The sequence below is a fragment of the Trachemys scripta genome, chromosome 2, assembly GCF_013100865.1.
Source record: "Trachemys scripta elegans isolate TJP31775 chromosome 2, CAS_Tse_1.0, whole genome shotgun sequence".
Taxonomy (NCBI): domain Eukaryota; kingdom Metazoa; phylum Chordata; order Testudines; family Emydidae; genus Trachemys; species Trachemys scripta.
Window position 1 is genome coordinate 211,682,930 of NC_048299.1, and position 23,285 is coordinate 211,706,214.

Sequence of the window (23,285 nt, forward strand, 5' to 3'; positions counted from 1 at the left end):
ATACTGTAGCTAATTGAGACAATGTGCAGGAAAGTGATTCTAATGTGTTGTATATTGCTGCATATTCTTTCAGATTTGAATGAAATAAGATTTTTTTTCTTTTGCAATATTTTAAGTTCTTGATATACCCCCAGCACATTACCTGCCATAACAAGATTGAGAAACACGCTGTCCTGGAGATTATCTTGAGTGCACCAAGAACAGCTTGAATCACTGTTAAACTGGATCAGCAAATCTCTAGTTACTGTATATTCATCTAAAGCATAAATCCCTTTTTAAATTACTTCCAGGTAACCAAATCTAGTAACTTGGTCACGTCCCTAGCTACTATGGGCAACATGCATTTTTCTCCCCCCCCCACTTTTTATAAAAAGTCCCGGGAATCAGAGGGAAAAACACTATATTGCCCATATTTTTCATTTTAAAATTCATTAAATATTTTTGGTCATTTTTCCTAATAGTCCCCCTTTATTTAAATTTCTCCTACTGTCTACAAATTGAGCTATGCACTGATACGTATCTGGAAGTTTCTGTCATCATTTCCCTCCATAGGTGGATCCCCCTCCATTAGGTGCCCCCACTAGCACCAGACATGTGACTCTCCTTCTGGCTGGGGAGAGATGGATGTTCCTCCTGCTGGAGTCTATTATAGCCTTCCTTTATGCCAGCCAGCAGGCTTGCTAGAAGCTTTGAAGGACCCATGCCATTCTGATCATCTTCTGGCTTAGGAAAGTTGGATGTTCCTCCCTCTGGGAACCTGTCAGTGCCTCATCTTCTGTCATCCAGAAGGTTCACTAGAAAGCGGTGATAGCATTCCTGTCGGGAAGTGAGGGATCTGAGGTTGGGTCTCCATCTTGAACCCTGTGTATGGGAGCATATTACACTCCCATAGACTCTGTACTCTGAGTACACTGGGAGTTTATAACAATAACTTGTGAACTGGAGTTTTGATCCTAATTCTTCATTCTCCTTTTAGACAAGTCACCTTGTATTTCAATCTCTTCCCTGCCGAACTCCTAATTAAAGGTTGTGTGATTGCTGTTCCTTGTATCTCAGTGGCCACAAATTTTACATATATCGATAAAGATGGCCATTTGAATTTAATCAGACAGCAACGATGGATGTCTCACACAGATTGTGGGTGCAATCCTGGTCCCACTGAAGTAATTGGGTGCCAGGATTTCACTTCTTATTTAAACCACAATGAGTCTGAACATGTTTTACAAACATGGGTCTCATGCTTTAATGTGGACATAAGGCGGAAATGAAAAAATATATTAAAAAAAAAAAAAAAAAAAAAAAGACAAACCTGACCTCCTTTGTAACTGCAATTATGACTTGATTGGAACAAACTAGATAGACTACACAAGCAGCTCTTGCCAATCATATTAATTCAGATCAAAAATAAAAATGTAGAGGGGATAAATCCATTTTCAAAAAATGTAGGTTTGGGAGGAGTTCCACACCAAACTGAAACCCGAAGAGAGAGAGACAATTTTTGCTGGAAATCTAGGAAAGCTTTGTATAAATGATGTATTGCCCACTAATATTAGACTCATCGTATCTGTATATTTTTAGCATTGTCAGGCACTGGTTTCTGGAGATTATAATCCATTATGTTGGCCCTTTTTTAATTTGGCTTTGATGGTGAATGTATTCCTTATAAAAACTAGGTTAGAACTATGCATGCTGCTGGAACATGAAGCCATCTTTGAAACAGAGACTAACCACGATTCTCTTTCCTGCTGTCCTTTTCTCCTCTACCAGAAGGTAATCACTTTTCTTTATTTCTCCCTTTTGTTAATTGATGCATATTTGATATGTCCAGGGATTGTACTAGGAATGAAAATAGTTATTAATATGTTGTTAAATAAGTAATAAAATTATAAACTAAATAAAAGGGCAGCCCATAAACAGCCAGATAAAACTGAAATAAGTTACAGGCGCTCCTGGAGCAGCCCAGATTCTGGGAGGCACACAGGAGTGGAAGCCAGGAATTTTTGTGTTCTAATCCTGGTTCTGACACAGTCCTTAAATCAGCTACTCCAATCCTCTCTCTGTTTCCAGTCTGTAAAATGGGGCAGGTAATATTTAGCTTTGTGAGTGTAATCACCTTTGCAAATTATGAGGTTTAATTAATGTTGGTAATGCATAACAAAGGTGCAAAGAACTATAGAATAGCTAAGTACTATTAATTTATCAAAAAGAAGAAAGGATTTAAAAATCCTAAACATGAGATTGGTAAAAATAAATTAGGATGCAGATGAAAATCCATCATATGGTTTAGAGTCAAATTAGAAAGGTTTGGAAGGAGAAATAGAATCTTGCCTATTGCAGATAACGGTGGAGAAGTTGCCTGATCCACCGCAGATGACCATGCTGCTGAATCGCTACAGTACAGATCCTCAGTATCAGCAACTCTTCATCAATCTGGTAAGAGTGAAGCCAACTCTAAAAACAAACATTTCCTCCATGAACAATGTATTTGTTATATTTTCTCATTTGTTTATGATGGCTGTGTCAGCCACACTGACTTACATAAACACTGCCAATCCTGGGACGTTACACTCTCAACAAAAGTAGCCGAGTACAAAGAGCATTCCAAAGTTTTAATTCATATTGTATAAACGTAACAGATGTTGATAAAACGAGCCAACAAGAAAATACAACAAAGGAGACCATTTCAAGGGGGCTTTTGATTAAAATACATTCCAGATTGACCAAAAGATACAGCGTTAATGGAATAGATCATTTAACTGTCATCATTTGGCTCCTTTAGCATTATAAAGCAAACATAAAGCATTTCCATGTTTATTTCCTAAATACTGCACCAGAATACTGGGCCCAAGCACATTATAGTTTTTGGTGCACTGTACAAGGATTAAGAAAAATAAATAAATAATTAAACATAGCCAGTCTTTGCCTCAATGAGTTCACAATGCACAGAGTAGGCACAGATAAAATGTGGCACGTGGGGAAATTCAGAGTTGGGACTGACTTAGAGGGTTTTTCTTTAAAAAAAAAAAAAAAAAATATTTTGAGCTCTGCTCGACCTCACTGTAGTGATCCTAATGAACACAGGAATTGCCATACTGGGTCAGACCCGAGGTCCATCGAGGCTGGTATTCTGTCTCTGACATTGGCCAGAAACAGGTGCTTCAGAGGAAAGTGTAAGCATCTTGCTTCCCTTCTGGGATAATCTGCCTCCTACATGGATCTCATCCTGATCTGTAATAGTTAGAGATGGGTTTAAACCCTGAGGCATGAGGTTTAATATCCCTTCTAAATTTTTGTTATTAATTCTGATAACTCTGGATAGTCTTGGTGTCCATATACATGTCTCATCTCTTTTTGATTCTTGACCTCAATGACTTCCTGCGACAATAAGTTTCACAGTTTAATCACACATTGGGTGCGAACATATTTCCTATTATTGGTTTTGAATTTCCTTTCTTTCAGTTTCATTAAATGTTCACTTGTTCTTGTATTATACTATAGGATTGGGAGAACACAAGTTCCTGATCTACCTTCTTGATATCATTATCTTATGCTGTCCTCTCTTTTTCTCCTTTCCAAAGTAAACATGTGACCTTAAGAGCCCTCAGTGCCAACTGGCAAAGGGTTCACTGTCATGTAACAGCTACTCTTAACAGGCTTGACAAACTCACTATGCCTAACACATTGCTGACATAGTATTTACCTATAAAGAGTGTCTTGTAAGGTATCAGATGAAAACTGGTAACATAAGGGTCATTAATATCACTGTGAAACATATATGTTAATACTATATGAAGAATTATGGATACTCACTGATATTATGCTTTAAAGTCAGTAACCAAACAAAAGGAGAAACAGGTTTTCTCCCAGACAGGAGGGAAGGTAGTTATCTCCCTGTTTCTAATGTAAATTGAGCATTGTGGAGCCAAATATAATGGGAACTACCTTTGCATGGAAGTCAACAGGAAAAGCCAGGTTGACAGGGGTGTGTGAACTCAGCTTGGGAAGACACTGGAATCTGAACCCCAGCGGTTCACCCTGTCTCTGGGAATAAACTCCCTATGAACCTTACGGAAATATAAGGAGAAGCAAAAGAACATTCTGTTATCTATTTCCTGAGGAGACCCCTGGTAAGGAATAGGGAAAATCATGAAAATCTGGATCCGGATTTGATTGAAAATCAGGTAACTCTACTGAAAAACTCAGAGGGTAAGAAAACGGCTTTAGCCAAAGGATCGTAGCTTGCTAAAGTTATGTGTAGTCTCTTAGAAGTGTGTTATACTTCTGTTTCATTTGTAACCAATTCTGTTTCCATTATCCTTGCTTTGTATCACTTAAATCTCTGTCTTTGTTAATAAACTTCTGGGTTTTATGAGAAGATCTCTGTGCTATAATATTAAGCAAAATGTGAATTAGTTCAATCAAACAAGCTGGTGTGCACACTCTCTTTGGAGATAGTGAACTTTTTTGGGAAGTTCTGTGTCCTGTGTTATGCAGGTCAGACTAGATGATCACAATGGTCTCTTTTGGCCTTAGAATCTATGAAGTTGGTAATTTTTGTGAGTGTCCAGTGACTGGGGCTGGGTACTCCAGGCGAATGATCTTCCAGGGGCTTGGGACCTGCATGTATTACCTGCAAAGCAAAGTAAGGGCCATCAGAGTCCTGAGAAATTTGTCTGGGATAGTTAGCAGACTAGGCTAACAGGGAGTTTAGAACCAGCAAATATCTCTTACTGAGGTAGACGCATGGTAACCTATAATTTTGGGCATCCTGAGAAAGTGTCACAAAACAATCTGTCTTTTTAATCTCTTTTCATTTGTGAGTTTCCCCAGACCTTTGATCATTCTCACTGCTCTTCTTTGACTGCCCCCACCCCTTTAGTTCTGCAGTATTCTTTTTGAGATGGGGTGACCAGCATTGCACACAGTATTCCAGATGAGGCCATACTACTGATTTTATATATATATATATAATTATTATAATATTCTTTATATTATACCATGTCCCATTCCTTATGCATCCCAACATTTTGTTAGCTTTATTTTTTTTTTTAACCACAGCTACACATTAAGCAGAGGTCTTCATTGAGCTGTCTACAGGGAAGACCAGGTCCCTTTTTTGAGTTGATACAGTTAACTTACAACCTGTAATGCATATGTATAATTTATAGGGCTGTCAAGCGATTAAAATATTAATTGCGTGATTAAAAAAATGAATCTCGATTAATCACACTGTTAAACAATAATTGAATACCATTTATTTAAATATTTTTGGATGTTTTCTACATTTCAAGTATATTGATTTCAATTACAACACAGAATACAAAGTGTATAGTGCTCATTTTATATTTATTTTTATTACAAATATTTGCACTGTAAAAAACAAAAGAAATAGTATATTTCAATTCACCTAATACAAGTAGTGTAGTGCAATCTCTTTATCATGAAAGTTGAACTTACAAATGTAGAATTATGTAAAAAAACCTGCATTAAATAATAAAACAATGTTAAATGGTAGCACCTCCAAATCCACTCAGTCCTACTTCAGCCAATCGCTCAGACAAACAAGTTTGGTTACAATTTGCAGGCGATGCCGCTGCCCGGTTCTTGTTTACAATGTCACCTGAAAGTGAGAACAGGCGTTTGCATGGCACTGTTGTAGCTGGCATCGCAAGATATTTACGTGCCAAATGTGCTAAAGATTCATATGTCCCTTCATGCTTCACCCACCATTCCAGAGGACACGCGTCCATGCTGATGATGGGTTCTGCTTGATAATGATCCAAAGCAAAGCAGACTGATGCATGTTCATTTTCATCATCTAAGTCAGATGCCACCAGCAGAAGGTTGATTTTCTTTTTTGGTTGTTCGGGTTTTGTAGTTTCTGCATCAGAGTGTTGCTCTTTTAAGACTTCTGAAAGCATGCTCCACACCTTGTTCCTCTCAGATTTTGGATGGCACTTCAGATTCTTAAACGTTGGGTTGAGTGCTGTAGCTATTTTTAGAAATCTCACATTAGTATCTTCTTTGCGTTTTTGTCAAATCTTCAGTGAAAGTGTTCTTAAAATGAACAACATATGCTGGGTCATCGTCCAAGATTGCTATAACATGAAATATATGGCAGAAAGTGGGTAAAACCAAATAGGAGACGTACATTTCTCTCCCAAGGAGTTCAGTCACAAATTGAATAAACGCATTATTTTTTCAATGAGCATCATCAGCATGGAAGCATATCCTTTGGAATGGTGGCTGAAGCATGTAGGGGCATATGAATGTTTAGCATATGTGGCATGTAAATACCCCGCAACACCGGCTACAAAAGTTCCATGTGAACGCCTGTTCTCACTTTCTGGTGACATTGTAAATAAGAAATAGGCAGCAGTATCTCTGGTAAACGTAAACAAACTTGTTTGTCTTCGCAGAACAAGAAGTAGGACTGTAGCATCTCAACAGTGTCCTTATCTTCCTTAATTGCTCTCTTCATCCACTGGTGATCCAGTGAAGTCACTAATTCTTTTGTGAGCTTTCTACTTCTGAAACATTTTAAAGAATTTTATATTTGTTTTTACACATTTAGTTATCTGCTCCTCAAAATAGTAGAGAAATGTGAAGGTAAAAGTAGTTGCTCATTTTCTTCATTGTGGATTCATTAATTAGAAATTCCCCACAACTGATTAAACTGGCTGTTATCAAAGATATATGTCCAAGATTTTGCTTGGGATTTTTGACGATACTGATTTTAATTTCCTGCAGCCTCTGGGTTTTCCCTGCTAGTCTCCCAAACAATATTGGCCCTATTTAGTTTGTGAGATTTGACTAGATTACACCTTGAGAGGTGATATGACTGCAGACCAGACCAAAGAATACTAAGGAGTATATTATTATTCAACCTTTATTTTTACTTGAATTGAACCTATATTCTATATTTTTACTTGAAAGAATGTTTTCAAAATTTCCTTTTTTTAAAATTCCAAAACAATAAAGAGGTTGAAACTGAAACAAAATGTTGTTGTTGAAATTAACATTGTTTGACATGACACAATTTTTTTCAGCCTTTCAAAATTCCCAACAAACCACAAAGTGCATTATTCACCGAGCTTTAATCTTAACTACTAACCAACTCTTGCTGATTTCCCTATGAGGTTAATCAGTGAGGTGTGTCTGCATTTTTTATGTCACACCTTGTCTGTTTCACACTGTTTTAGTCAGTTTTGCACCAAGAAATGTCAAAAGTTTGACAATGGGAAGCAAGGAAATCTGTTTCATAATAGCAGAAAAAGAAACTCTGGCAAATAGCCACAATAGCAGGTCAGGGCTAATGGGAGAAAAATGCCTGTAGAAAGAGCTTGAGAACGTATTTGTAGTGTTTCCTTTTGGGCCTTTTGGGTGAAATACATCCTTAACTTACACATAAGCCAAAGCATGGAGTCTTTGGTGGTGGAAAGTCTACTATGGAGGAGTTTGTGGAGGACAAAGTGGCTGTAACCTCATTTTGCCAGGTGGCCTAGAGGCCAGACATGGCTGGGGTGAGGGTATGGGCAGGGCAGTTGAGAGATGCACTGATTCAGTGCAGCAACCTCTTGATGGCCTTAGCTGATAGACTCCTAAAGAGCTCCTGGTCAGAATTCAAGCTGACCTATGGGGATGAATCCTGCTGAGGGCCTCACGATTGCAGTGAGGTTCAATTTGTACTTCCGAGTACTTTCTGGGTGGATCTTGCCCTTCATTAGTCCTTTTTTTAAAAAAAAAAAAATTTGTAAAAGACATCTGAATGCTCTCTTTCCTCTGGTTCCAATCTACCCACTATCCAAAAATATTCCTGGAGAGACTACAAGACACACCATCCTCAGGTGGGTGTGGGGAGCTTCCACTGATTTCCCAGTGCACCCATATGCACTTGAGGATAGAAGTTATGAGTAGGATGCTGTATGGATAGGTAAGATCTAGAAACTTGGTGAACACCTACTTAAAATACCAATATTTACCTTGGAAACCTACCAAATTAGCTTTAGCTAAATCTAGAAACATTTATGTCTAAGGTGAGATTCAATGATCAGCATTCAGCACCCAGCAGACCTCTCAGTATATATTTTTTCTTTGTTCTTTCTCATGCAGTATATATTTCTGATTTTTACTAACATTAACTAAAGAATATTACAGGATGTCACAAATGGGGTTGTATAATGAGAGAGCAGTTATTAAACATCTCTTTGACTTAATAAATACTTGATCATTTACTATTTCCAAACAGGAATTCAGACCATATCAATGGAGCTCAGCTTAGCTGTTCCAGCCTGAGATATTTGGGTATATTCCAGTCATAACAGCTTAATATGAACTTGATCTTTTAGTGGAAAAGAAAGGGCTCATTACTGTGTACTTTATACTGATTTGGGTACAGCTGAAATAAAAGAAAATGTAGTAATCTCACCCCCCACCACTCAGGAAGCCTGCTGTAACAGGAATGGCTACACACTTATTTTCTCCAACCCCCACCTTCTCTCTCTTTGTCTTGCAGGAGCCGTACATAAACAAATCAGCGGTGTCGGTTCAGGCTCATTTCTCTCTGCAACGCACATATATCATCTTTCGGACCTTGGGGCTTCGCCACCTGACAGTTGTTGACCTACAGAACCGAGTTGTTGGGATAATAACCAGGAAAGATCTGATGTCTTTCCAGCTGGAGGAGAGGCTGGCGCGTCAGCTGGCATCGCAGAAACATGACTCAGATGAGCAGCCCTTAGATTAGGAAAAGAGAACAGAACTGTGAATGTTTCATTTCTTAAGCTTTGTCACTTTAATTTTTTTTTATAAGCCTGCATTTTTCTTAGGTAAAGGAAAAAATGGATATAACTGTGCTGTTACATTCCTTTAGGGCAGGGAAGTTCAAAAGGCATCCTACCTGGGCCCTTAAATGTATCCTACCACTAGCTCCCTTGAACCATAGGATGATGGCAAAGTTCATTGACTGCAGATTTGACAGGGCACTGGGTTAGATGGACCATTGGTCTGACCCAGTATGGCTGTTCTTATATATGTTCTTATATTTTTAAGGCTTGTGAACTAAATCAGGAATTTTCTACTCATCTACCATGGAAGGCAGAAGTACAAGCAGATATGAAGGTTGAGGTTAAAATGTCCAAAAGCATCTATTTTCAAACGTGACATAGTCATTTAGCAGCCTAAGTCCTGCTGATTTTCATTGAGACTTATTTCAGAGTAGCAGCCGTGTTAGTCTGTATCTGCAAAAAGAACAGGAGTACTTGTGGCACCTTAGAGACTAACAAATTTATTAGAGCATAAGCTTTCGTGGACTACAGCCCACTTCTTCGGATGCATAAGAAGTGGGCTGTAGTCCATGAAAGCTTATGCTCTAATAAATTTGTTAGTCTCTAAGGTGCCACAAGTACTCCTGTTCTTATTGAGACTTAGGCTTTGTCAACACTTAAAGTTGTACTTCTATAACTATGCTGGCATAGTTAGATGCAAAAATGCCCTAGCACAGATGATATTATACTAGTATAAAAGTGCTTATACTGGTATAACATTCTGGTTTGGCGAAGCAAAATAACCTATATCAGTATAAAACAACTTACAGTATAACGGTGTCTACTCTAAGGCTTTTACGGACACATTTATGTCAGTAAAAAAAATCATACCCCTTACCTACATAGTTATGCCAGTAAAGCTTTAAGTGCAGACTAGAGGTCAGACTCCTAAGTGTCTACTTCACTTTTAAAAAATAGGACATTGGCTCCTAAGTGACTTAGAAGCTTTTTAAAAATATACTGTGTGCACCTTTCTTTTTTATTTTAAAAGCATGTACTTGTAGGCTGATTTTAAGCACTGCCTAAGGCAGTTGGACAACCAATTAAAATGAATGGGAATTGGGCATCCTACTTGCCTGAGATATATTTTAAAATCTTGGTTTCAATGAGTATGCCAGGCAGGCATAGTCCTGAGACCCTAGGGCAAACTGCTAGTTTGGCCCGCAGCAGTGCAAAGTTTGAGTATGTCTGCTTTTGACTATATTTCCTTTCATGTTTGCAGCTATTAGAACAGTCTCTCTTTCTGTACACCCACCTGATGTAATTTAATATGTAATGAGTGTCTCACACAGAGGAGATGATCACAATTGTCCCTCTGGTTTGGATGTAGTTGTTATTTATATTATAGCATATTTGGAAACCAGGCACACAGAACACAATATACAAGGCCCCATTCTTTGTGATTTTTGGTTTCAAACATTATATGCTTCCATGGAAACTTCATTAAACATTGATAAATGAATGTGACAAATCTTTTGGATAAGAGACTGGTAGACTTCCTCTCTGACATCATAATTAATTGTTATTTTTGTTCTGCTAAATAATTTCCCATAGACATGCATATTAAAACCACACTATTGTTCCAAGAGTCCACCACGATTAATGTTATAATGAATACCAAGAAAAACTAGTAACTGTTTACTGGTTATAACAAGTTGCCAGATTATCTGAAAGTAGATTTCCAATATTTGAATTGTACAGCTTTTAGCCTCCTATTAGTCAAAAGATTTATAGGACTTTCCCTTGATATAGTTCTTCACTTAGTAATGCTGTTTTTCTAGCACTGCAGAGGGTACAGGGTGCATTAAAGCATGTAAAGTTTACAAGACAAAGGGCAGAGAATGAAATTTTAAAGAGCTTGCAGTCCAAAGCTATAATTAGGTACAGGAGAGATAATGAACTAGGAATGTCTTGTGGACCATCTAGCTAGTAGGTGGTGGGGAACAGGTGAATTTTTAATCATCTCCCTTTCATACCAGTAATATTATACTAACTAGTATATTGGCTGGATCACTGTCATTACTGACATGTGCTTCACCTACTCTAGGGATGTGGGGATGGGGTGTCCTGAACTTTGTGGATCACTGAGCATCAGGAAGACAGTAGATCTAATCTAGATTCCTCTTGTGAATTCCCCTAAAAAGCTGGTGCTATGAAGCTGGCTTTGAGTCCCACTCCCTCTGGTAACTAATAGCTAATCCCATATCTGGAGCATGCTTGCTGTAATTTTGTGCTCTTGGTTTAAGGCCCAGTACTCCAGCTGGTAAATGGGCTCCTTGATTCCTTGAGTGCATAAACAATGCTATCCCAGTAGTACTCAGTAATTATGTGCCCACCCATGCAGTGTAAATCTCCTTCATCTTTCCACTAATTACATCTCAGGCTGATTACCTCAGGAAAACAGTATCAACTATGTTCTGTAGTTGTGGTCTATTGAAATGAACACAAGGCTTAGAGAGTAAGATTCATTGAGTCAAATCCCAGCACTGCCACTATCTTATCACATGACCTTGAGCAAGTCACTGAACTTCCTGTGCCTCAGTTACTCCATCTGAAAAATGGGGACATTACTGGTGCGCCATCTTCGTAAAGGGCTTTGTGCAATGCATATGAAAAGTGCTATATAAATATGAACTATTAATATTAAATTATAATTATTTATCTCATACCAATGATAAAGCAGTGCTAATTTTGCCATCATGACAATGTGGTATCTCTCAGGAAACATTCATCCAATTTACCACACATCACCTAAATGCTCTGTTATGTATTATGGGGATTGCATTCTCCCTCATGTTATGCCCAATATCACCAACAGATGAGGCCTAAAATGGCAAAAGGATACAAGGTAACATGTGCATATACTCCGACAAATAGAATTCCTTTCAACATTTCCCAAGAGACATGAAGATGAGGCTCAAAGGGAGAGATATATTGTGGGCCCCACAGTCAAAAGTGTCCTACTTAGAGATTCTGACAACACTCATGACACAATATGTACAAAATGATGAAAATGAAATGGCATTCTGCAGTCTGCCCTTTGTGATACTTCATCAACACATTGGCTCTCATGATCCCCACATCCAACATGTAGGTGAATCTTTTGGTGCTTAGGCATAATGATTTGAGAAACAAATAAATTGTCTTATGGTTTTGCATGAGATATGCATTTAGATTATGGAAGTTCACAATTTGCCAACACAAATTCCAGTGAAGAAGGGGGAGAGATCCTCCAGGGAAGGTCCATTTCAAGTCCTTCACCATCATTTTTGGTCTTTGTATACAGTCATACATCTTCCCACTGACTCCATTTTTATGATGTTTGTTTCCCACCACTTATTTGTACCCCAGAATGAAAACCATTTTGCAAATGACACGGCCTTTGTTTTGTCCCGATTTGGGACAGAAAGATCCAAAATAAGGTATAGTGAGGCAAAAAGCCCCCTTTTGAGTTAAAAGGGTTTCTTTTTAGCAACATTGTGTCTGATATAGTAGTTATTACAAATCCCTATACATGAGCATAAAATCCTAAAAAGGGCCATTGCTGAGGTAAATAATTTTCTGCCACATGTCTCCTGGGAGAATGTTATACCACTTTATTACATAGTTTGTGTGGGTCATATGACCCAGGTGTTCTTAGGTACTTATTCCAGTATTCATTGCATTAGTGTTCCTATCACACTACACTGGTCTGATATGTACTTTGGAATTAGCTGTTTAGTGCTTAAAATGTAACTCATCATAATGCAAGTTCCTTTTTAATTTCCTTGGTTTCTAAATGAGTTATTGGGCTCATTATACTAGTCTTATTACTATTATAATATCTAAAAGGCAACTATGCAAAAGCCAACAAAGAGCTCTATTTATTACAGCCATTACAAAGTATAGACTAACACCACACTTCATCTTTATTTATAGTGCCTAAACTTTTTCTCCCACTCCTGAGTGGGTGGTCTGGTTACAGTGATGGTAAATCATTTACATCACTTTCCCTAAAGTAACACAAAATCCACCCAAATGATGAAAAATGATTTTTTTTTTTTTGGTAGTAAGATCCCTTTTGAAAGAAAATCTATAGCATGTATAAGGTATCCCACTGGAACTTTCTTTTCCCTAAACTAATTTTCATATTGTTCCGCCAGCAGTTCCCAATTGTGCCATGTTTTGAGGCTCTCTTTGTACTTTATATTTATTGAATAATATGGTGCAAAAATAATCTGTGTTCACTTTGAACTCTGCAAAACGTTAATCCCTAAAAATGTTACTTTATGGAGATTATCCTACATCAGTGGTTCTCAACCTGGGGCACTTGCTGCCTCAGTCACAGACAGCTGGCTGGTCACATGGTACTGACTCCTCTGCCTTATTGCTAGCTGCCAAACTGCATTAAAAGAAGCTCTAAATAAATTAAATATGTTCCAAAAGTTACTTTTCCATGTAAGCAGTTGCTGTAGTTGCATTCAAAACTGGCAATGTGGTGAAGCCAGGGACGTGTGTGGGCAGGTCAGTTATAAGAGACTGGTTTCTGACATCAGCTGCAGACCACTCTTCATGCTACATCGATGGCACAGAGAAATCATGGCAGCGCTAGCGGGCACATAACAGGTGCCTCGATGACAAGCGTGCTCCTGAGTGGTTGTAGAAGCCTGTGTATTGTGGTAGACTTGGGTTTGCCCTGATCTTCTTAACCATTCTGACTGTAGCATCCTCACAATGGATATGTGGAAGAGTGCTTAACACAGGAATGTTGCTTAACACAGGAAGCCATGGTACTGGCATGCATCAAATTGTCCCAGTTAGGAGGAGCATGGTTTAATATAATGGTCAAGCCATCTGGCTAGCCCTCAGAATACTGCAGCTCAACACGGAGGACTGTTGGCAGCCAAACACATCATTATCGCCACTATGAATAGACTCATAGAAGATTACGGTTGGAAGAGACCTCAGAAGGTCATCTAGTCCAACCCCCTGCTCAAAGCAGGATCAACACTAACTAAATCATCCCAGCCAGGACTTTGTCATGCCGGGCCTTAAAGGCCTCTAAGGATGGAGATTCCACCACCTCCTTAGGTAACCCATTCCAGTGCTTCACCACCCTCCTAGTGAAATAGTGTTTTCTAATATCCAACCTAGATCTCCCCCACTGCAACTTGAGACCATTACTCCTTGTTCTGTCATCTGCCACCATTGGGAACAGCTGAGCTCCATCTTCTTTGGAACCCCCCTTCAGGTAGTTGAAGGCTGCTATCAAATCCCCCCTCACTCTTCTCTTTTGCAGGCTAAACAAGCCCAGTTCCCTCAGCCTCTCCTCGTAAGTCATGTGCTCCAGCCCCCTAATCATTTTTGTTGCCCTCCGCTGGACTCTCTCCAATTTCTCCACATCCTTTTTGTAGTGGGGGGCCCAATACTGGATGCAATACTCCAGATGTGGCCTCACCAGTGCCGAATAGAGAGGAATAATCACTTCTCTCGAGCTGCTGGCAATGCGCCCACTAATGCAGCCCAAAATGCCGTTAGCCTGCTTGGCAACAAGGGCACACTGCTGACTCATATCCAGCTCATCCACTGTAATCCCCAGGTCCTTTTCTGCAAAACTGCTGCTTAGCCAGTCGGTCCCCAGCCTGCAGTGGTGCATGGGATTCTTCCGTCCTAAGTTCAGGACTCTGCACTTGTCCCTGATGAACCTCATCAGATTTCTTTTGGCCCAATCCTCCAATTTGTCTAGGTCCTATAGTATGACATAACTATGTTTAATGTCATACTTGAAAGAGAGCAAAGGTAATTTAAACTCTCTCTTAACTTTGCAAAACTTTGCTTATTGTTACATTTTAGTGACTTATTTGGTTTTTGTCTGATACGGTTTTCAAACTCCTCCTAGCAACCAAAAGCTTCTGGCTTAGGACTGGAGAATGAGGAGACAGTGGAGAAGTACACACACTATCTGACTCTTCAAATGTATCTTGTTCCCAAAATATGTCGGTTTTTTCCTTTTGTTCTGTTGATCTATGTGGCTTGATTCAGGTGTTAGCTCACTTGCAAATGGGGAATTTATGATGGAACACTTCTGCTTTTAAATAGGCATTATATATTCTTGGCTGCACCTGTTCAGTGGGTTATCACATTCTTTCCAGTGGAGAATGAGGAAAAGTTTATCTCACCACCACACATTGCTTGCTTCTCCAATGGGAAATAATGATACGTGTCCCTGTTTAAGTTACTGGCCAGTGAGAAAGGAGCCTGCAAGACTGGAAATAGCAAAAGGAATATTTATTTGTATGAAAAAAAGGTGTGTTAGTGTCCCGTGGTCTGGGGGAACTGCATGGCACAAGGTAGTATTGGTAAACTGCTATGGACTTTCTTTCTTCCAGGTCCTCTATTTGAATCTAGTTCAGATGATTAAAGCATTGTCATCTGATGTGTATTTTGAAACAAGTGAAAAGTGTAGCTTCTTAGTGAACAGGTGTTCACACCACAGAAAGACACCTTTCCAACTGGTATCCTTTATGCCAGCCTCTTCTCTGAGAAGCCAAAAACTGAATGGGAATGGAAAAATAACTACCCATCGCTGCAAGAGGTGGTCCCCGTGGGCTTACATCTGGAGAATAACTGGTGAGGCAGTGCAGTAAAATCTGTGTTAATGTTGCCTGTGCTATACCTGCTTTTTATAAAGACAGGATTTCAATCAACAGAGCTGTCAGTGCACTTTGGGTGATCAATAAATTGATTAACTTCTAATTTTAGGGTAGGGGTTTGCTCTCAGCACAATTGCCTGGGTCTTGGGCATTCTATCTAAAGCTGGTCTGGACTTTTTCAGCAAAACATTTTCTCATCAGAAAATGCTGATTCATCAAACTGAATTATTTTGTGGGAACATACTAGGGTCAGCGAAATCAGGAAGGGTTTCTCAGCTCCACACAGGGCAGGAGAGTGCCCCAAATAGCCACTAGCTCAGTGGTTAGGGCATACGCCTGGGATATGGAAGACCTAGATACATATCCCTGCTGTGCCTGATTTGGAGCAGGGACTTGAACCCAGCTCATTCGCATCCCAGGTGAATGTCCTAATCACCAGGCGATAGTCTCTTTCTCAAGTTTACCTGTTGGAGAGTTCCACTTTGTATAAACAAATATTCCTTGGGCCAGGGAGAGACTGAGTGCATAGTCCAGTGGTCAGGGCATTCACCGGTGATGTGGGAAGACAGGTTCAAGTCCCTGCCCTAAATCTAGCATTTTGTTTGTTGATTGCAGGTCTTCCCTCTGGACAGCAGAGGCTGCTCCTCTGAGAGATGCTGAATAGCCATAGAACCCCACTCTGCAGCTGCTGTTGATTCCTCCCCTCTGTTGCTTTCCTGGGACAAAAGGCAGAGGAAAGGGGCTGCTCCAGCTCGCACCCCCTAGAGGGGGAAAGCCCTGCAGTGTGTGTAGTGGTGGTGCTGGTAGAGAGGAGGGGAGAAGTACTAGGTCACTCGATGGTGCCGGGAGACCAGAGATAGTAAGGGGGAACCCTGCAGTGAATGGGGAGAAGAGAGAGCACAGGGAACCTCCCAGGAGTTGGGTGGGAGAGAAGAAAGGGCAAGAACCTTACAGGGGATTGAGGGAAAGAAAAGGGGAACATAAAAATGGGTGGAGGAGGGAGGATGGGAAAGAAGACAAGAAGGAAGAGCTTCCAGAGCAGGGCCGGCTCCAGGCACCAGCTTGGCAAGCAGGTGCTTGGGGCGGCCACTCGGGAGAGGGGCGGCAGGTCCAGCTATTCAGTGGCAATTCGGCAGACGATCCCTCACTCCCGCTCGGAGCGAAGGACCTTCCGCCGAATTGCATTTATTTCTCTATCTTTGGTGGAGTTTGTTTCTTCCTCATCACTTTTTAATGGAAATTGTTTTATTGTTTGGGCTAGGGCTGTCAAACGATAAAAAAAAATTATTCACAATTGATCGCACGATTAAACAAATTCATTGCGTGATTAATTGCATTGCTAAACAATAATAGAATATCATTTATTTAAATATTTTTGGATGTTTCCTACATTTTCAAATATAGAATACAGAATACAAAGTGTACAGTGCTCGCTTTATATTTATTTTTGATTACAATATTTGCACTGTAAAAAACAAAAGAAATAGTATTTTTCAATTCATCTAATTACAAGTACTGTACTGCAATCTCTTTATCATGAAAGTTGAACTTCCAAACATAGAATTATGTAAAAAAAACTGCATTAAAAAACAAAGCAATGTAACACTTTAGAGCCTACAAGTCCACTCGATCCTACTTCTTCTTCAGCCAATCGCTCAGACAAACAAGAGATAATGCTGCCCTCTTCTTGTTTACAATGTCACCTGAAATTGAGAACAGATGTTCACATGATTTTCTTTTTTGGTGATTCGGGTTTTGTAGTTTCCGCATCAGAGTGTTGCTCTTTTAAGACTTCTGAAAGCATGCTCCAGACCTCATCCCTCTCAGATTTTGGAAGGCCCTTCAGATTCGTAAACCTTGGGTCGAGTGCTGTAGCTATCTTTAGAAATCTCACATTGGTACCTTCTTTGTATTTTGTCAAATCTGCAGTGAAAGTGTTCTTAAAATGAACATGTGCTGGATCGTCATCCGAGATCGCTATAACATGAAATATATGGCAGAATGCGGGTAAAATAGAGCAGGGGATGTACAATTCTCCCCCTAGGAGTTCAGTCACAAATTTAATTAATGCTTTATTTTTGTAACGAATGTCATCAGCAGGAGGCATGTCCTTTGGAATTACGGTTGAAGCATGAAGGGGCATGCGAATGTTTAGCATATCTGGCACGCAAATACCTTGTAGTGCTGGCTACAAAAGTGCCCTGCAAATACCTGTTCTCACTTTCAGGTGACATTGTAAATAAGAAATGGGCAGCCTTATCTCCCGTAAATGTAAACAAACTTTTTTCTCTAAGCATGGCTGAACAAGAAGTAGGACTAAGTGGACTTGTAGGCTCTAAAGTTTTACATTGTTTTGTTTTTGAGTTTAGTTATGTATCAAAAAAACCTATATTTGTAAGTTGTACTTTCATGATAAAGAGATTGCATTACAGTACATGTATGAGGTGAATTGAAAAATACTATTTCTTTTGTTTATCATTTCTACAGTGCAAATATTTGTAATAAAAAATAATAATATAAAGAGAGCACTGTACACTTTGTATTCTGTGCTGTAATTTAAATCAGTATATTTAAAAATGTAGAAAAACATCCAAAAATATTTAATACATTTCAGTTGGTATTCTACTATGTAACTGTGCGATTAAAACTGCGATTAATAGTGATTAATTTTTTAAATCATGATTAATTTTAATCGTGAGTTAACTGCGATTAATCGACAGCCCTAGTTTGGGCTAATTTCAGGAAATATTTTTCTTATGCTCCCACGTAGTCTGGGCATTGGCAGAAAAAATGGCGCACTGTTTCAATCTATCTACCTATGGTGCTTATATGGCCCCATCATTGTAGTATCTTTCCCCTATGAGGTAGGGAAGTGCTATTATATGCATTTTACAGATGGACAAATGAGGCGCAGAGAGACTTGCCCAGGGTCACATAGGATGTTTGTGCCAGAGCTGGAATTGAACCCTGGAATCCCTAGGCTAGGCTAGTCCTCTAACCATCCTTCCTCTAAATCTCTTTTCTCTGACATTAGTGATGCAGTGATTGTTCTCCAGGTTTGTGCTATGCTTCGTGTACCCCCATTTCTATTTCTAATTTAAGAGCAACAGCTCTGATTTCCCATGGCCTCCTACCCATTGTGTGTAACCATTTACATTTTTTCAAAGTGGATATAAAACACTACCAAATCAGAAGGCAGTTTTTATGCCCACCCACTCACTCTGTACTGGTGCATATTATTCAACATGGTACATGGGAGTGGAGTCATGACACGTGATCATGCGGTGATAGTTTTCATTTTGCACAGTGTAGTAATTGCAGTAGTTGTCAGCATGAAAGTTCTCTGCAGAGAATTGTAGTATGTTTCCCCCCATGATTTGTATATTAACGTAGGTATCGATTTTGTGTTCCGAGTTTTGGAGTTTGGAGTTGTTTCATTAGTATGCTGAGGCAGGCTTCAACAACAGTGTGCAAAACTAAGAATCTCACCGAATACAGGAACTTGATCCCCCTGTCCTGTGCCCTATGTGGGGGTGAATTATGTTTCCATTTGGATTTGTTCCTCAAATGCTCTGCAGCAGATAGAGTATAGACCAGGGGTAGGCAACCTATGGCACGCGTGCCAAAGGCGTCACGTGAGCTGATTTTCAGTGGCACTCACATTGCCCGGGTCCTGGCCACCGGTCCGGGGGGCTCTGCATTTTAATTTAATTTTAAATGAAGCTTCTTAAACATTTTAAAAACCTTATTTACTTTACATACAACAATAGTTTAGTTATATATTATAGACTTATAGAAAGAGACCTTCTAAAAACATTAAAATGTATTACTGGCACGCGAAACCTTAAATTAGAGTGAATAAATGAAGACTTGGCACAGCACTTCTGAAAGGTTGCCGACCCCTGGTATAGACTGTTTGGCTGAGATGGCACAAGACATTGAATCTTCTTTTGGTCTACCGCTAGGAGTAGGAACCCTTTCTCAGTCCCATTGATTTTAATGTGAGTTCTTTCTGAATTAAGTATTTCCGGGTTGGGTTCACCCTACTTGAATTTTGATGGGGTAGGGGAGCATTAGCTGATGGGTTTTCATTGACAAAAAACGCTTGCTGTACATACAATTACTAGCAAACCTGATTCATATTATGAATGATTTTTCAGGTTTTTTGGTGAGAAAAATTTCTTCATGAAAAATATGAGCAATGGATTTCCAGACAAAAGACTGGAGGAGGGAGAATGAGCATAGATGTAGTTGGAGGAGGGCTGTGATTTCATCACAGCTTCGCACAATAAGCAGTATAATTCCAGGAGCTAGTATACTGGATGGGAGACTTGCATGGAAAAACCCAGGCTACAGGAAGTGGTGGTGGTGATTCAGTGATAGGAGTCTTCCCTCAGAATCATCACTGAACAAATGCCCCAGTGAGATGTAGGGGGACTGTGTTACTGGAGATGCTGTCTTTCAGACAAGACTGGACACAGGTCATAACCGCTTGAGGTCATTGAGAGTCAGTTTTTTGTGTAAGTAGGGACTGCGACGCCTGCATCCTGGCTAACTTCCAGTTGTATTAGTTACATTGTGCAACCTAATTTTCTTTGCAGTTTCAATTGGAGACACAATTCTTCACATCTTGTTCTAAATTTTTGTTATATTGCTGTGTCCTGTTAAACTATTTCATGTTCCCACCTGGAGGTGGCTGCATTTCAGTGGTAGGTGAAATGATTGTTATTTCTGCATATAGTTCAATCAAACAACGCTCTGCAAAGTTTCTAAATAAATGTAAGCTATTACTCTAGATACCATACCTTCACTTTTCTTCTCAAATTATATCTGTAATATGAGCATCAATATACTGTAAAGGGTCTATTTATGGTTCTTATTTTTTAGTAATTATATGGGGCTTTACATATTTAAAGCACTGTACACACTTAACTAAATAACTAGATTTTGGCGAACATTATACATGGATTTTTATGCACCACTTAAGATTCCAGGTTAGAAAAGGCACTGTATTCAACGTTGCATTTGTATCTGTTTGCCTTTGAGAGACAAAGTGGGTGAGGTATCAGCGGGGTAGCCGTGTTAGTCTGAATCTGTAAAAAGCAACAGAGGGTCCTGTGGCACCTTTGAGACTAACAGAAGTATTGGGAGCATAAGCTTTCGTGGGTAAGAACCTCACTTCTTCAGATGCAAGGGTGAGGTAGTATCTTTTATTGGACCAACCTCTGTTGGTGAGAGAAACAAGCTTTTGAACTACACAGAGCTCTTTTTCCAGTCTGGGAAAGGTACTTCCTGCATCACAGCTAAATATAAGGTAAAACAGATTGTTTTGCTTAGGTAGTTAGTACATATTCTAAGGGACCATACAAGATGGAGTGCCTGTTAACACCTTTGCAGTCATAGGACACACACACACACACACACACACACACGGGGGGGGGGGGATTAGTGGGTTACAGATTATTGTAATAAGCCATAAATCCAGTATCTGTATTCAATCCATGATTTTTATTGTCTAGCAGAGTAGTAAATTTAAGCTCCCAGACTCATCTTTTGAAAGTGTCATGCAGGTTTACTTTGATGATAATTGATAGGTCAGACACAGAATGATCGCTCTGTGAAAAGTGTTCACTGACAGGTGGGAAGGTGTTTTGTTTTTTTGTCATTTTCCTGTGTGAGTTCATTAGAGAGAGTAATGATTGTCTGGTTTCACCCACATAGTTGATGTTGGGGCATTTAGTGCACTGGATGAGGTATACCACATGTTGTGACAGGCAAGTGTAGGATTCATGGCTCTTGAAAGGTGTGTTGTGGGGGGAGCGGATCATTGTAGTGGTAGGGATATGTCTGCAGGTTTTGCATCTGTTTTCCTTCGACACAGCAATCTCCTTATCAATGCTGGAATTATGCCCCATTATTATCTATGCCCCCACTTTTGATCATACAGCATCAAGAGTGAAAATGCCAATCAACCCAGGGAGGAGAACAGTTAGTTACATAGTAAACACTTTGTAAGCTGACACAGAACTTGATGATCATTCTCCAGTCATATTCATGCTTTATCAATGGCAAATTCCTTCCTGTCTGATTGTTTCTGACATGCCACGTCTCATTCCTGTGCAGTGAGTCTCACCCTGAAGAGCAGCTCATGAGCATACACCCACCTGCTTCAGCGTAAGGTTTGCTGCCTCCGGCAAAGCAATTCTGGCTCGTGGTTTAGCCAGGTGGAAAAAGCCTAACGAAAGCAATTTCCCACACAAACAAGGGACATTTTCCGGCTAAGCTTTCTCTTCAGCATTATTGTTCTTAATGTACAGTTTGTTTTTTAAAGAGCCACGTTATAATTGTCCATTTATCTTCTGTTTCATTTCACCTCTATAACCTTCTCATTAGTAAAGGTTTTGGTTTGACATGTGCAAATCAGCTGCTAATAGGAACCACTAGATGCCGCTCTTTTCAATATGTTCACAGGATAGACTGGTCTTACTAATGAACTGAGTGAGTCACACAGCCTGCCGTGTTTGAACAGAACTGTAGCACCACAGTATTGCAAAAATGACCTCAGTAGAAGTTTATAGCTTTTGGACCATTTTCAGTGGTTTTGTGCCAAGCTAAAAATGAAGGCTAAAAGATGAATCAAAAAGAGCTAAACATCCCGGGGTATGGTTCTCAAAGTCTCTCATTGCTTAACTCTTGAAACACTTTTTTTTTAAAATCACTGTTGAAAGAGCTTGTTTACCTTTATACTATTTTCCTGAAGCAGCAAGTTGTTGTTTCATTTCTGTCAAGAATGTTCTAAACGCATCTAGGCACTGAGCAGCAACGCTAAACCGAAGAGACATTTCCATTGGCCATTAGTGTTATATTAGCACATAGCTAGTTCAATGCTGGTTGCATTATAAATATCAAAGGAAAATTAATAGATTAGATATTGCAAAGATGTCGGTGATGGAGACTTCGTGTTTATTTCCTTTCTGCTGTCCTTTAGTGAAAGGCACATCAGATGACACTTTATGAGAGAGAACCTACAGACTCATTGAAGCAAATTACTTTAATATTAAATTGCAATAGCAAAGCTCTGTGCTGTATTTTTGGAAGATGTGCTTCTTCTTTTCCTCCTTGCAGTCTTCTCTTCAGAACAACAGATGCATTGGCTGCATAGTATTCAGCAACGAAATCCTCCAAAGCACATGACTGTGCGCCAGCATCTGGACGGCTGTTTAGATTACACTGGAGAAAATATTCAAGAGCAGTTAATCCACATGTGAAGACTGCCTCTCATAAGTGTCAGGGACACAGAGACTTTGGGTTATCCATGCTTCTAGCCTGGTCATGCAAAATAAAATTATCCATTCAACAGAAAGAAACAAAGAAAATGTCATTTAGAAAAAAAAACGGTTTTATGTAGCTTAAAATAAATGAATGCAAGCACACACCTAATTAAAAGCAGCAGAGAGTCCTGTGGCACCTTAGGGTACGTCTACACTTACCTCCGGGTCCGGCGGCAGGCAATCGATGTTCTGGGATCGATTTATCGCGTCTGGTTTAGACGCAATAAATCGATCCCGGAAGTGCTCGCCGTCGACGCTGGTACTCCAGCTCGGCGAGAGGAGTACGTGGCATCGACGGGGGAGCCTCCCTGCCGCGTCTGGACCCACGGTAAGTTCGGACTAAGGTACTTCGAATTCAGCTACGTTATTAACTTAGTCCGAAGTGGGGGGTTAGTGTGGACCAGGCCTTATAGACTAACAGACTGTTAGTCTATAAGGTGTCACAGGACTCTTTGGGTACGTCTTCACTACATACGTCGGTGGGTAGCAATCGATTT

At 39.7% G+C, this 23,285-nt stretch overlaps 1 protein-coding gene across 1 annotated transcript in view; it reads left to right on the forward strand.

Moving 5' to 3' along the window:
* The window catches only part of LOC117871817 (chloride channel protein C-like), a gene marked incomplete at its 5' end in the record, with an annotated part of 108,665 nt that extends 99,395 nt beyond the window's left edge, over positions 1–9,270 (forward strand). The window contains 3 exon segments of the mRNA XM_034759573.1: positions 1,674–1,770; positions 2,338–2,433; positions 8,516–9,270. Coding sequence (XP_034615464.1) covers positions 1,674–1,770; positions 2,338–2,433; positions 8,516–8,746 — 424 coding nt within the window.
* Positions 9,271–23,285: the final 14,015 nt, after the last annotated feature.